The sequence below is a fragment of the Nannospalax galili genome, unplaced genomic scaffold (genome assembly GCF_000622305.1).
Source record: "Nannospalax galili isolate Female #2095 unplaced genomic scaffold, S.galili_v1.0 scaffold781, whole genome shotgun sequence".
NCBI lineage: Eukaryota > Metazoa > Chordata > Mammalia > Rodentia > Spalacidae > Nannospalax > Nannospalax galili.
In genome coordinates, this window is record NW_008346898.1 from 789,508 (window position 1) to 805,813 (window position 16,306).

Genomic DNA, 16,306 nt, shown 5'->3' on the forward strand with positions numbered 1-16,306 from the left:
AGAGAAGCCCCTGGCTCCTTTCTTTTATCAGTTCCGCCTATGTGAAGATAAGTCAAAGGTCCTGCTCGACCATGGTTGGCTTCACTTGGAAGCGTGGAGGAAATGATTCCTCCATGTTGACCCTCCTCTTTGTAAATTGGACACTGGTTCAAGTCCATCTGGTGGGGTCTCCTTGGCCTCCTTGATCAAGAGGACAGGTGACCACCACCATTATAGGGAATTTTGAGAGATGCTCATAGTCCCCTGGAACTAGTCGATCTAGGAGGGCAAGGAGCAAAAAGTGTCCTTTATGTCCCTCTGACCAAATTATTATAGACCTCAAAGTATGTCTGTTAAACACCCAAGAAGGTTGGTTCCACCAGTCTGGTATTTTAAATTACTGTGTATCACATAGAAAAATCTTGGGCAAAGATCAGTTGTTCTCAGAAAAACCTTACCTAGACATATATTTCTTGATCTGCTATGTATAATTTGTCAGTAGGTTGTAGGAGTAATATGGTTCCCTCTGGTTTTCAAAACTAGCTAGGCATTATTTATCTCTCACATTGTCTCACCCCTCCATCATGGTTTCACACTTAAGGTGCCCCCATTTCCCCCCTTTTTCCCTTACTAATACCCTTCTCCTATGGTCCTACCTCTCTTGAGCTCCTTCTTTCCCTTTATCCCCTAGGTTCCTTGTATACCCTTCCCTCCCCGCTCCCTTAAACTAACCCAGTTTTTATCCATATCTCCCTTATTAAGGCCTGTTTCCTACTGTTCTTCTCTTTCAGGTTCTTTCTTTTCCTTTACCTTCCTGATTCCTTTCCATTATCCTGGTTCCTGTAGTTATGTCTGGATACATATTCACTTATCAGGGTTTAGTTCTGGGATACACATATGAGGGGGAACGTATGTCGATTTTTTTTCTGAGTCTGTGTTACTTCACTTAGTATAACAGTGAAAAGTAATTTTTTTTTAACGGATAAATAATGCTTAAGAAAGCTTTGTGTTAGTCAGCTTTTCATTATTGTAACAAATACCTGATGTAATTCATTTTGCTCACAGTATTAGAGTCCACAGTTGACCCCTTTGCTTTGGGCCTGGGGCTGCTCATCATGGTGGGATTATGCAGAATAGCAAACTTGCTGGGATGCAAAAAAGAAAGGAAAGAGGAAGAGCCAACCAAGTTCCACAGTTCATAATCCCACTAAGGGCATACACTCAGTCACCTGAAGTCTTCCCACTAGGCTCCATCTCTTAGAGGGTCTATCACTTGCCCAAAGTATGAGACTGAAGTCTGAGCTTTTACAAAAGGTACAGGAGATGAGAGAACAAGGGGCATTTCTGCATGGGACCACACAGACAGAGCCTAGGGGATGTGAAAGGAGGGAAGTCGATTGGCAGGATGGCTTAGCAGGTGGAAACAGTCACACACAACCTGAGTTCCATCTCCTGAGCCCCCTGGAGGGAAAGCAACTCCCAAGGGCTGTCCTCTGACCTCCACATGTAAGCCATGGCACTCAAGTGCTTACACTTGCACACTAAATACTTTTTAAAAGACTTAAAATATTTTTGTGTGTTTGCACACATGAATCCTATGGAAACCTACAGATACAATGGTAGGTGAGTTGGTAAAGAAAGCATGTGTGGGGGCTGGAGAGATGGCTCAGTGGTTAAGAGCACTGACTCCTCTTGCAGAGGACCCGGGTTCAGTTCCCAGCACCCATATGGCGGCTGGGTGCATTCACATACATTCAGCACCCATTGACCCGAGTTCAATTTCCAGCACCATATGCACGACATGGGTGCATTCACATACATGCAGGCAATACTTTCATATACATAAAATAAAAAATAATAAATAAAATATATTTTAAACAATTTTTGTGTGTTTACACACACGAATACAATGCCCACTGAAATCAGAAGAGGATGTCAGATCCCCTAGAACTGGAGTTACAGGCAGTTGTGATCTGCCTGATGCGAGTGCTGGAAATTGAACTCATGTCCTCTGCAAGAGTAGCAAGTGCTTTTAACCACTGAGCCATCTTTCAGCCCCAATTAAAAAAATATATATTTTTTTTTTTTGAAAAAAGGAAGTGGTAAACTCATAGAAACCTTGGTTTTTTTTTAAGGCAGAGTCTCACTATGTAGCCCAGATTGGCCTTGAACTCACACTCCTCCTGCCTTAGCCCTCTGAGTACACGTATTGCAGGTGTGTACACTGAGCTGAAGCTTCTTAATCTTATTATTTAATTTAAAATGTTGGAGAATCATTAACACTACATGTTCAGTAACATGTAACAATAACAGTAAGTAGAGCAAGTTTTTAGATTTGAGGTCAGTTAGTAACTGGATGAGCTGCATTCAAATGTGAAATGGAATACGTGCTGACCTTAAGCAAGACCCTGCAGTTTTGTTTTGTTTTTTTTGGTTTTTTTTTTTAGGTAGAGTATATGTTGAGTCCACTTATTTCCCCCAAACCATAAACTCCCTGAAACAAAAAATATGCTCTTTATGACCCCTAGTGCCTGCCTCCTGCACCACACATGGTGAGTATGCTGAGCATCTGCTAACTATATGATGGCTCTGGAGCATCTGGTGGAGCACACTGTGGCTCTTTTCTTTCAGTGAGAAGTTGTATAATATAAGGCCAAAGCAACCATCTCCCAAAATTTATCTTAAACTTTAAAAAATAAAAATATTCTTCATTCTTCCTGTAGAAATCTTGTGTTACTTTCTCTGTCGGTGGTTCACCAAATTATTTATATATCTGGTTAATTAGACACATGGTATAATCAGTCTTTGTCCACCTTGTGGATCCCAGGGATTGAGCTCAGGTTGTTATGGTTGGCAACAGGTGTCTTTACCCACTGAACCATCTCACCAAGCCCCCATTTTTAAAAACTTCCTTAATTTTAACACAGTTTTGTGTATTAGTAATATAAAGATTAGTAGCTTTAATGTTACCATTTAAATCTTTTGTTTTTGGGGGGGGTCTTTTTGAGACAGGGTCTCCCTGTAGCCCCAGCTGTCTTAGAACTTGCTATGTAGACCAGGCTGGCTTCAAAGAGAGATACGCCTGCCTCTGCCTCCCAAGTGCTGGGATTAAAAGCATATGCCACCATGCCTGGCTAGTTTTGTCCTGGATTCACTATGGAGACCAGGCTGGCCTTGAACTCAGAGATCCGCCTGCCTCTGCCTCCCGAGTGCTGGGATTAAAGGCATGCGCCACCACGCCCGGCTTAACTCTATTATTAATTAGAAAATTTTTATGTATATGAGTGCATTGCCTGTATATATGTAAGTGCACCTATGTCATGCAATGCCCATGGAAGTCAGAAGAGGGAGTTGGATCTCCTGGAACTGGAGTTACAAGTGGTTGTCAGCTGCCATGTGGGTGCTGGGAATTGAATCCAATCCTCTGTAAACGCAGCCAGTGCTCTTAACTGCTGAGCCATCTCTCCAACCCCAGAATTTAAAAATTTTAATGAGGGGCCAGTGAGATGGCTTAGTAGTTACAGGTGCCTGCTGCCAAGGCTGACTATTGGAGTTGGAGCTCTAGAACTTACATGGTGGAGAGAGAGAAGTGACTTGTGAAAATTGTCCTCTGACCCCCACAAGCAGGTACCATAGCACACATGTACCCATATAAAATAAATAAATAAATGAAAATTTTAAATTGAGAGACCATCTTAATAAGATTTCATATAAATGAAATTATCAGAAAGCTATATGGTGATTAAAAATGTTCTAAGACTTGCTTCCCTCAGGACTGAATTTGGCCACAAAATATGCCTCTGGCTTTCCAGCCAAATGTCTTTACTCTCCTCACTAAGACTTCAGTTCTGAGGTAAGACTTAGCTAAAGCACAAAGCATTAGGGGATCCAGAAGCAGGTGGTCCTAGCTAGCCCTTCATCGCCTTCCTCTGTCCAGCCTCAACCGCGGCAAAGGGCAGGCTTCACAGGACCCTACAAAACAAATGTGCAGAGAAACTCTTGCCTGCCTCCATCAGCCTGTTCTAGGGCACTTGCTGCAATGGGCCCATCTCATTTGGATGTCTGTGCACACTACTAAGTAGATGACATTCAGAAATGGATCCTCCGAAAACCATCCTTGTACTTTATAGACCATAGTTGGTCTGTTGCTTTGCATCATCTGTACCTAGGTGCTCATGCTGTGTCTCACTATCACGTTATGAGAAAATGTATCTCAGGTCCCTCAGTGGCCTCAGTGCCTAGCCAGATGCACACATGGTAGACTGTCAGTAAACGTTTGTTGAATGAATAAATGGGGAAGAAAGGAGTGATGAAAAAGTAAATATTTAATGAATGAATGAATGGTAGATAATAGGAACTACATTTGTTTATAAATAACATGATATAAGCTACATTTTTTATAGAAATCCTGTGTTAATTAGCATCCTATCAAAGGTAAACATAATTCTGAGACTTAGTATCAGAATTAAATTAATTTGGCATTATTTTGACTTCTATACATACTTAGCTCTAGCTTGCTGCTACATTTGTATTGTAATTATAAGCTACTAAACATTGTATTTTATCTAAATCAAGCAAATTTCCTGCTGTTCCTGCTATACAGTTTACCCATTAAGTCAATACAGGATAGGTAGTTTTTTTGTTTTTGTTTTTTTCCTTTTGAGACAGGGTCTCCCTGTAGCCCCAGCTGGCCTGGAACTCACTATTAGACCAGGCTAGCCTTGAAGTCACAGAGATCTGCCTGCCTCTGCTTCCTAAGTGCTGGGATTAAAGGCATGTGCCCAGCCAGTAGTTGTATCGTGTATTGAGCTCTGTGGAGTGCAGGCTATACTTGTAGACATGGCACTTCTTTTTGTGTGGCAGTCTCTTGTTTGCTTCTGTATTTAGTATACCACACAGTGCCCTGGGTGCTGATGTCTGTTGTCTGGCATGATGCCCACTTAGTAGGATTGCTCCTGATGATGGTTACTTTTGTATTAGCTTTCCATTGCTGCCGTAAGCTACTATGAACATGCGGACTTAACAAAGAGCAGATTTCCCCTCTCAGTTTGGATTGGTTTTGTTTCTTCGACTTGGATTTTAAGAAGTTGGGATCAAGGTGTTGGCTGACAGGGGTCTGTCTCATTGGGAGGCTCTAGGGAGAACCTGATTCCATACTGATGCACGTGGTTGTCAGAATCCAGGTCCTTGTGGTTTTAGAACTGATATTCTTGTCTCCTTGATGACTGTCAGTTCGGAGTCAACTGTGGAGACCTCTCACTGGTCCTTGTACATGCCTCTTGAGTCTCAGAGCCAGCAATAGTGCATTGCGTCCTTCTCCCTAGGAATCTGATGTCCCTCCTGCCACATATCTGTACCAGAGAGCTTGTTCTGCGTTTAGGGCTTGTGTGATTGATTAACTTGAGTCCATTCAGATAATCCAGAATAATCGCTGAATTTTTTTTTTTGAAGTAAAAAATTTGATTTTATTAACATTAGTAGAGAATATGTTCTAGAAAGTGGAGGTAACTGGACATAAAATTCTGGTAGCAATTTAATAGAACAGTCCCAGATGGTTAGCTGAGGCCAACATCTAATGAGGATGAAAGCCTTGTCTGTGGGGGATTTTGGATGATACTTGCAGAAATATTATACTGTGCATAAACCAAATTGAATTGTTTTCACAAGAGTTGTAAAATTTCATATAGGAAAAGTTTTTCTATATGCACATCAGTTTCACAGCAAGAGAGGTATTCATAGAATACCTCAACACAGAAGAGAGCATTCATGCAAGATATCTAACTCCTTGATATAATAGTGCATACACTTCAAAATGATTACACTATCATTACATCTAGGGCTTTCTGCAACTACGAGGTGGTGGTCATGGAAAGCACAGCCCCCAGTATCAACATCTAGAAAGCAGCCACCAACACCACCTTCTGTGTGTCTTCTCTTTTTGCGTTTTTTTCTTCTTCATTTTTCTTAATCAACTCTGCTGTTGTTGCTGCTTCTTAGCAAAACTGGTAAAAACAGAATTGTAATCATTGAACATAGCGCTCTGGCAATCAAGACGTTTAAAACCTTCAGTCTTCTGGGGTGAAGAAAGCACTGTGTGATGCTTAAAACTCTGATTAACAAACAAGGTGGTCACAAATTTTCCTGGCTTGAATACTTCCACAACTCTCCTGATCAGGTCATCATAGGAGGTCTGACTTAGGTTTGTTTCAAAGCTAACAAAGGAAATTCTGGTTCTGGAGTGATGTGAGTAGTACAATAAGTTCCATCCGGTTTCATTCCAATTCATTGAGTAGCCACAAGGATTGAACAGCGTGGCATCAAAGACAGAACTTGGTATCAGGTCACAAATTCCACTCTCACGAGTGACATCCTTTGCAGTAACACCGTCTTTCATGTAGAACTCGTCCATAACTGCTGGGTCAAGCTCACTCATCAGAATTTCTAGGGTTTGATCTAGCTGATTGATTATGTGGCTCTCTGAGAAATCCAAAGCATACAAGTACCAACAGTCAGAATTCATACGTCCCATAAAATATGCTGCTCCATTTGGGAAAATTGAATTAAGAAACTCTATTTCTTCCTGGAAATTCTGGTGTGGGTACCCTTGGTGAGAAGCCTTCCTGAAATTCTTATGAGAATAAAAGAAGTTTTGAATTGCGTAAAACCCACTGTAATCCCTAGCAAGCTTCAACAGGCGAACCAGTGCTTTCAGTAAGAGGGTGGTACCAAGTCTTCAAAATGAAACGTCTCTTGGAAACAAACATGCTACTCACTGAGTACATAAGCTTCCTGCTTGTCAGTTTTTGTCACACTTATGATTGAACATTGCACATCCTCCAAAAGGACATCCTACTCAGATCTCGGGATAGTGCGAAGATCCCCAGATCCCTGGCTTGCATCATACTGCTGCCTGGACCAACCAAACCTCCAGCAACTTCTCGGTCCTTTTGAAAAAATATGCAGCTTCCATCACTGTGAGACTAGTGAACAACCAACAACCACAGAAAATCAACTAAATTAAATCTCCGGTTCTGCCGTTGCTGTGGATTGTTCCAGCTGTGTTACTAAAGTTCAGGTCCCCCCCCCCTTTTTTGCTATAATTTTATATTAACTTAAAAAAAAAGACTAATAAAATTTTCCCAGCTATTTTTGTGAGCAAAAGTTGAACGTGAGTCTGTTGGAAATAGAGGCAGATACAGTTCGGTCTCTTGTAGTCTGCTACTTTCCCCGTTAGAGTTGAACGAGCACTAGCTAATGTCGCCGGCCATACTGTGTAAGCCTAACCTCTCTATTTTAAGCCCAGAAGTTTAAAGATATTTGCAGAGTCTGTTGGATGAATAATCTAACACATTTACAGGGCCCAAGGATTAGGGTCTGGGCATCTTCAGGGGCACCATCTTGCCTACAAAGTATAAGTTACTGTGCCTTTTCTACATAGTAGTCTCTGATTTGTAAAGTCTTGAGCGAGCTACAGCAATAGACTTGGAGGCTAAAATGTCCAGGCAGTTTGCTCTCCCGTGGAATTCTCATCGTTGTCCCTGGTTCTCCTGTCTGTCAGTGTGTATGCCACTGGCTGCTCTCTTCCTTCTGCCTGCTTCTGGGGTTCTTGTCCCTTGTTCTGCCATCTCCATGGTCATCCTCCTCCTCTTCATTCCACCCTCCATCCCCCAACACCCCCCCACCCCCCGCTTGCTTTTCTTATTGCTTCTTTATTCCTGGGCAGTTTGTTTTTTTATAGCTGATATCAACTCTGTGAACATTTTATAGCTGATATCGACTCTGAACATTTTTTCTCTTCTGATTAATGGAGTAATTGATTCTTTTCTGGCTCTTTTAATTTGGAACACTTTGGAATTAGCTCCTAGATGTCTTTGCTTACTGTCTACTGGACATAATGGAGAATTACCTGGGAAGGGCATCACAGGGAGGAATTGTCAAGAGTAGGTTGGTCTGTGGGCATTCCTGTGAGGGATAGTCTTACTTGGCTTAGTTGAGGTGGGAAGATCCAACACGAGTGTGAATGGCGCCATTTCATGGCCTGGACTCTGGACTGAATAAAAAGGAGAGCGTGAGCTGAGCTCTAGCATGCATCTCTCCTGCCTGTGGATGTGATAGGACCAGCTGCTTCAAGTTCCTGATGCCCAACTTCTGCACTGGTGGCCCTTAGCTGAAATTGTGAGACCAAGAAACCCTTTTTCCTGAAGTACTTTCGTCAGGATGTTTTATCACAGCAGCAGAAAATGAAGCTACGAGACCTTTCATAAGCAGCTGACCTTAAACCTCCAGCTACTGATGTTCTTGGCTCTCGGGGTCTCTAACAGAAAGCCACACAGATTAGCAGAGTAGTCAGACATTTTTGCTTTGGCCAAGAACGAGTTTTACCCTTCTCTTTGTTATTCCCTGTTTAGTTCTCAGCTGTTTCCTATAAATAAATGTGTGTGTATCTAGTGGTCAGTTGAATAGCATTGCACCTTTCCTCTCTCGGCTTCATATGTGGTATGTCTTACCAACAGGAATGAAGTTTTTTGCATTTTTTTATTTATTTAGTTTTAAATATTTTATTATTTTATTTTTTGTTTTATTTTTGTTTTTATCTGTATGAGTGTATTTTTATCTGTATGAGCCTGAATGTATGTGAGTGCACCCATGTCATGCAATGCTGCGGAGGTGAGAAGGAGATCTATATTGACAAATGCCACCAGCAGTTAGCTAGATTCTATCTCAGAGTCATCAGTGTCTCTATCCCTTTTTACAAAGAAAATTGTATAGTTTCAGATACTATGACTCATACTGAAAATATCATAAATCCCAAACAGTATATTAGCATGGTTTTCACTGTCATGAATAGGAGACTGGAATTTTCCTTTGAGAACAATTTTTAGAGTTCAGTCATATTGACTACATAGTTCATCGTGTAGTACCAGCACTTGGGAGGCAGAGGTAGGAGGGTCACTGCAAGTTCCGGGCCAGCCAGGCTACACAGTGAGATCCTCTCTCAAAAAACAAATGAAACAAAACAAAATTCATTGAAAGAATTTTCTCTGTTGGTGGAGTGCTTGCCTAGCATGCACAAAGCCCTGGATTCTATCCCCAGAGCCACATAAAATTGGGCATGATGGCCGCACCTGTAATCCTAGCACTCAGGAAGGAGAAGCAGAAGAATCCGAAGTTCAAGTCACCCTCAACTACATAGTGAGTTCTAGGGCAGCCTGGGCTACATGAGACCCAGTCTGAAAAAACAGGGGGCTAGAGAGATTGCTCAGTGGTTAGGAAGCTCTGCAGTCATGAAGACAAAGTTTGGGCCCCAACACCTATGTAGCAAGCCTAGCATCATCATCATGCAAACTCCTGTAACTCCAGCTCTGAGACACAAGATGCCCTTTTTTGACCTCTGTGCCTGGGCACTCACATACCCCCACCTCCACTCATGCAGACACACATATACACACATGTAAATAAGCCAGATCTCTACAATCACAAAACAAAGCAAAACAAAAAAAGAATTTAAAATTTTTATTTATTTGTATTTTATGTGTTTGAATGTTTTGCTTGCATGTATTTAAGTGCACCATCTGTGTACAGTGCCTGCAGAGGCCAGAAGAGGGAGTCAAATCATCCAGAACTTGAGTTATGGATAGTTGGTAGCCGTCTTGTGGGTGCTGGGAATTGAACCAGGTCCTCTATAAGAGCAGCAGGTGCACTTAACTGCTGAGCCATCTCTCTAGCCCTCAAACAAGAATTTTAGATACCATTAATTTGAAACATAACCAGAGACACAGCAATGTTATATCAGATGGCCATGACCTAAGGAAAGTTGACTCAAGCACTTGTCAGCCCCTGTTTATGGCCTCAGAGTTTTAAATTTTTAATTGTAAATGTTTGTATTTAATTTGCATATGATTACAAAAAGTTTTGTTCTCTGGGTTAAACATGCTTAGTTATCATGTTTGTTTTTGTCTTTAAAGGGGAAAAGCCTCCTTCATACCCAGAATGATCACTACCCGAATGATGCAATTGGTAAGTAGAAATATTAGCCCTAGAAGGCTTGCTCCAATGAGAAAAGATTTGTTCCAGGAAGAGCTTTCTATCTGTCCCTGTCTTGCTTTTTTGCCTTCTTTACTTGGGCATGTGCAAACATGGATTTTGTAACCTTCATTAATTCTTTTACTCTTTTATGTCATTGAGTTGATTAGTTATTTCTGAAAAGTGGTTGTTTTGTAGGTACCAGCTTAAGTATTCGGAAGTTTTGAGGGGAAGCATCTAAACCTTTTATACAACCTAATTATTCACAGGATATTTCTATGCTATAAGTGTTGTGTCATACAAATTTCAAAATAAGGCTTATTTAAATGGTTTTAAATATGGTTGTAATGTTTAATCTTCACTTCGTATGTGGCTATGTTACAGCTGCAAATCATAACTTTATTCTGAAGAATTCTGTTTCTGTAGTCCTGAGGTTGTTCCCTAGGAGTATATGCACACATGGTTCTCTTCTCTGAAGGACTCAATCTCCAGTTCCTCTGAAGCTAAATTTATGCAGGCTTTTGAAAAGTATCCTTTGTACAGCTGTTTTTGAGAACACTGTGAAATGATTATGTTCCATAGTATGCTTCATTCTGCCTCCATAATTTCTCTGACCGTGTGGTATTTTATGGTACTCCTGAGAGATATGTCGTGCTGTCGGATGATTTAGACCACCTCTGTCCAGGTGAATGTGTGCACTATTGAGTCTCCTTTCTCTCTTTATTTTTCAGTGCAGCCCAGTCCTTCCGTACTCATTGGCAATCCTATTAGAGCATACACTCCTCCACCCCCTCTTGGACCTCACCCAAATTTGGGAAAATCTCCAAGCCCCGTTCAAAGAATAGATCCTCACACTGGGACAAGCATTCTTTATGTACCTGCTGTCTATGGAGGGAATGTAGTTATGTCGGTGCCTTTACCTGTAAGTGGATGTTTGAAATGCTTTCTACTGAATAAAGTAAACAGGCCACTAAATGGTGGCAATCCTTAATACCATTTCACCAGCTTTCTTTCAGTGCTGGGGATCAACCCTGGCTTGTGCATGCTAGACGATCATTATGCCACTGAGCCATGCCCCAGCCCACAACCTCTTTTTTATGTTTAACTTTGCAACGTCCATATGCTGCTTTTAAAGAAATCCATATTTAACTGTGAAAATTTGAAATGTGTATTGTTCTGGGTAATTGTTGGGTTATCAGAGACCATGAAATCTGCGAATTGCATGTTTGAATTAGGAAGCTTTGTATTCTTCTAAAAGAGTTTTTCAGAGGAAAATTGTTTTGTGAAGTGATGTTTTTATTCTTTTTTATTATTATATAAGTCATAAAGTCTTCCTAAAAAATAGAGTTTATTGGAGGAAAAAGAGGCTTTTAGTCTAGTTCTCTTGGATCTGAATTTGTCTGAGAAATTCCATGCCTTAGGAAACATTACTGCTACTTAAAAATTCTACTAAATTCTGAGAATAGATTTTTAAAGGCTTTTCATCTTATATATAAACCTATTTTTATTTCTTTTAAGATTTTGAATTTTTTTGTGATTTTGTTAGCTTGTCGCTATATAAATATTTCTGGATTTAGGAGTTTCAGGATAGGAAACAATTTCTGTGATTTAAGTGAGGTGATTTCAGGCTGAAGTGATCTTACCAGCGGGCTTTAGCATCCCTGCCCGTACCCCCACAGATAAAACTGCTGAACTGCAGACAGGTGTCCTCCATGCTGACCATGAGAGTTCCCAGTCATGGAGGCCCACAGAGCAGTTGTCACTAAGAAGCGTGTGCTTCAATGCCTTCTCGGAGGCCTTAGATTCCAGCCGAGTTATTTCTTCTCAGACAGCCTGGCAACATGATAGATCATCTGCTTTAAATAGTAAGTCTGTTAGGATTTATATTTCATTTTACCAGGTCAAAGAAGCTTTATTATGTAAGATTTCTAAGAGTCTGCATGGCAGTCGTTTGGATGCCCTTGTATTTATCCCATTTCTGTTAATATGTGGAGATTATGCATATCTAGATATACTGATACAAATTTTTTGTGTTTATGTTTTAAAGAAAAGTTGAATTAGTCAAGTACTAATTAAAGACCTCTTTAAATTTTGCCTGCTGCAAATGAACATTAAATGATTAGGTTATTCATATGAAGTTAAAATACCTGCTCTTTGAGTTGAGGCTCCTTAGACTATATTCTTAACTTTCCCCTCCCTTCTTTTATTCAGTCTGTTACACTATGTAACTGCAGTTCTGACTTGCAAAGATCATTTTCATGGTAATTGGTGATGTGTATTCATATCAAAGGGAAATGATTCAGGAGTATAAAATGCTTTAAAGTCTCAAGGAATTAAGTAACAATTTGAAGCTCTCATTTTCTTGCTAATCCTCCAAATGCTCTGTTTTTTTCTAACATGCTAAAGATTTTGAGAGCCAGTTTTTGACTGGTAAGGACATAAAGGACATAGCAGTGATTCTTCCAATTGTTACTGTTGAGTAGCATCAGCTTAGTAGTTGCCCATTTTTGTAAATTTATTCTCTCTCTCTCTCCTCTCTCCCTCTCCCCCCTTCTCTGTCTTTTCCTAATAAACAACACTATTTGTTTGCATTTTAAAATATACTCAATACAATTATTTCTTTCTTATGATAATTTAGGTACCATGGACAGGATACCAGGGTAGGTTTGCAGTTGATCCTCGAATTATTACACATCAAGCAGCAATGGCATACAATATGAACCTGTTACAGACACATGGACGAGGGTCTCCTATACCTTATGGCCTTGGACATCACCCACCTGTCAGCATAGGACAGCCACAGAATCAGCATCCAGAGAAGGATCAACCTGAGCAAAATCGAAATGGTAGGTTGCTATGTTGTGCTCCTCCTAAACTCCTGGAATGAAAATTATGTCCATACATTTAGAGACCTCTTTGAAAGAAAACCTGGTATATGGCACCCTACCTGGTCTACACAGCAAGTTCCATGCCAACTAGGGCTACATAGTGAGACTTGTGTCAAGAAAAGGGTTTGAATTACCTGGAGAGATGGCTTAGGGGTTAAAAGCATTGACTACTCTTGCAAAGGACCCAGGTTCAGGTTCCAGCCACCCATACGGCAACTAACAACCGTCTGTAATTCCAGTTCCAGGGCATCTGATGCCCTCCTGGTCTCTGCAAGCATTGTACACATGTGGTGCAGGCAAAACACTCATACAAATAAAATAAAATGATCAGCTGAACATGCTGCCTTGAGTCCATTGGCTTTGTAAATGTTACCTAGGAAAGCAGGTAGTCTAAGTGCTTTGACTTAACCTTTTCCAAAATTGTGTAGTCCAGGTATTTTTTCCATTTCCATAAACAGTTTGGAATCAGCTTGCCAGATTTTTTGTTTGTTTGTTTCTTGGGTCTTTTTGAGGCCTGGCCTGGAACTCACAGAGATCTGCCTACTTCTGCAGTGCAGGGGTTAAAGGCGTGTGCCACCACGCCTAGCAGCTTGCCAGTTTTTAAAATATTTTATTCTGGGGCTGGAGAGATGGCTCAGTGGTTAAGAGCACTGACTGCTCTTGTAGAGGACCCTGGTTTGATTCCCAGCACCCACATGGTGGCTACGAACCATCCTTAACTCCAGTTCCAGGGGAATCCGAAGCCCTCTTCTGACCTCCGCAGCACTGCATGACACTGGTGCCTCTGTGGGCACTGTACGTGTGTGCTGCACTTACCTACATGTAGGCAATACATTCATACACATAAAATAAAAATAATGAAATTAAAAAAAAATTTTATTCTTATTTTTTATGTGTATGAGTGTTTTGCCTGCATGTATGTTACTGCAGCACATGTGTGCAGTGCCCACAGAGGCCAGAATAGGGTGTCAGATCCCCCGGAACTGGAGTTGCAGACAGTTATTAGCTGCCATATGGGCCCTAGGATTCAAGTCCAGGACCTTTGGAAGAACAAGTGTTCTTCACCACTAAGTCATCTCTCTAGTCCCTTTATAGTTTTTTTTAAAGTTAGCTGAACAGAACATAGAACAAGGGATGAAGAGAACACTAATGCATCTTTCAATTCTATCATAGGAACTCTCATGCAACAGCAGGCCAGGAGCACAAAAGGCCACAAATGGCCAAAAAGCAGAAAATAAGAGTTGACAGAGTGTAGGTCCTTGGATAGGTCTCCTATATTGAGGTCCACCCACCCAGGGCCCAGGGACCATTGTGGAAGAGGGGATGGAAAGATTTTAAGAGCCAGGAACCATACGGAATTAATTCTACAGGCACCTGGGACCCTTCTCATACAGACCTACAGCAATGGTGTCAGCATGCACAAGACCCATGCAAACTTAGGCAGACAAAAACCCAGCATAGAACTCTGGAAATGAACAGCAAGACCCAATCTTAGTCGAAGAATTATTGGCAGCTGATTACTGCTGGGTAAAGAAGAGCTGATTTTTTTGAAGGGAGAGACTCTAGATAGGCTGACTAAATCCTGGTGCATAAACTTGCACTGAGGGACATCTCGGAACACTAACTTTACCTAATAGGCCTTAAAACAAATGATAGAATGTATGAACTCCAGTGGGGGGCTATTGGAGGGTGCCAAAGGGGAAGGGGATATAAAGATGATTTTATGTATAAAATACACACAATTTTTTTTTTCTTTTTGAAGCAGGGTCTCCCTGTAGCCCCAGCTGTCCTAGAACTCATTATGTAGACCAGGCTGGCCTTGAACTCACAGAGATCTGCCTGCCTCCGCCTCCCAAGTGCTGGGACTACAGGCGAGCACCACCACACCCAATTCTGTTTGGGATTGTATTAAGTCTTTGGGGGATAAGGTCTCATTATGCAACCCTGGCTGGCCTGGAACTCACTGTGTTGACCAGGCTGGCCTGGAACTCAGAGATCTGCCTGCCTCTGCTTCCCAAGTGCTGGGATTAAAGGTGGCTGCCACCATACCTAGCTTGATTCTCATTTAAAAAGTTTTTTTAGTGTGTTCATGTGCACTGCACAGCTTGTCAGAGGACAACTTGGGGAGTCAGTTCTTTCCTTCTACTTGGTGAGTCCTGGGGATTAACACAAGTGTTTAGGCTTGGTAACAACTACTTTTATCTGTGAGACAACTTGGCAGCCCCAACCCTCACTTTTGAAAGATTTTTTTTTTCCAGGGTACAGACTTCTTGGTTTGCAGTGATAACTTTTTAATCTTTTAGTGAGATTTTTTTCTGTTGTGTTCTCTCACATTGTTTCTCATGAGAAATCTAATGTCTTACCGTTTTTTACTATGTAATCTATTGTTTTCTCTCTCTGCTTTAAAGATTTTTATTTTATACTGGTTTTATCAGTTTGATTATAATATGTCCAATTTTTTTGTCTTTCTTGTGTTGGAGTTTTTTATAGTTTTCATTAAGTTTGGAGATTTTCAAATTTGGTATTTTCAGACTTTTTTTTGTTCACTTGCTCTCTTTCATGATTTCACTTATCTATGCATTAAGATGCGTCAAGTTGGGGGCTGAAGAGATGGCTCAGCAGTTAAGAGCATGTATTGCTGAGTTCAGTTCCCAGCACCATGTTAGATGGCTCGTAACTGCCTGTAACACCAGATCTAGGGGATCTGATGCCCTCTTTTGGACTCCATGAACATCTGCACTTACCTGCACATACCCACAAACACAAGTAGATATATACATACTTAAAAAAAAAAAATCTTTAAAAAAAATAAAGTTTCTCCAAAATTCCTTTTGCTTTTTTCTTCAATTTTTTTCCCCCTGTGCTTCATTTTGGGGAGTTACTGTTAATAGACCTTTGTACTTGCCAAGTTTTTCTTCTGTACTGTTTAATTTTCTAATGCTATCCAGTGAGTTTTTTTTTTCTTCACTTTTAAAAAAACTATTTAATAACCACATAATTAGAAGAAGCATTTCATGACAACAGCATTGACATATTCAATAACAATTTCCAGAGCTAAGATGCTTCTCTTTCAAAATTGGCTGTAAATTTTTAGGTTTACAATTGAATTAATACAGTTGTATTGAATTAATACAATATTGTACTCAGTATAAACCCTATAAGATATAAAATTAAATGAGGTGTATAAACCCTATAAAATTAAATGAGGTTTTAACCTTTAAAAAAGATCTCCATTTCCTTATTAAAATACAGTTTCATAAAGAAAAATTCATTTTTAATGCAATTAACACCAAGATGTTTGCACATGCCTTATGCCTTTCTATATATCTGAGTATTAGTAGTCACAGTTGGTTACTTTCTGAGCTCCTTGGCATCTGAGCATGGATATAAAGTCATCAGGTAGATTTCAATGATAA

General features: G+C 40.5%; 1 protein-coding gene and 1 pseudogene across 10 annotated transcripts in view; one reads left to right on the top strand and one right to left on the bottom strand.

Moving 5' to 3' along the window:
* Helz (helicase with zinc finger) overlaps positions 1-16,306 on the top strand; it is a 190,728-nt gene that overhangs the window by 135,883 nt on the left and 38,539 nt on the right. For all 10 annotated transcript variants that reach the window (XM_029568373.1, XM_029568371.1, XM_029568370.1 and 7 more), the window contains 3 exons: positions 9,945-9,996; positions 10,734-10,924; positions 12,641-12,848. In XM_029568373.1, coding sequence (XP_029424233.1) covers positions 9,945-9,996; positions 10,734-10,924; positions 12,641-12,848 — 451 coding nt within the window. The remainder of the gene's footprint in view (positions 1-9,944; positions 9,997-10,733; positions 10,925-12,640; positions 12,849-16,306) is intronic.
* LOC103742195 lies at positions 5,720-6,949 on the bottom strand (annotated as a pseudogene).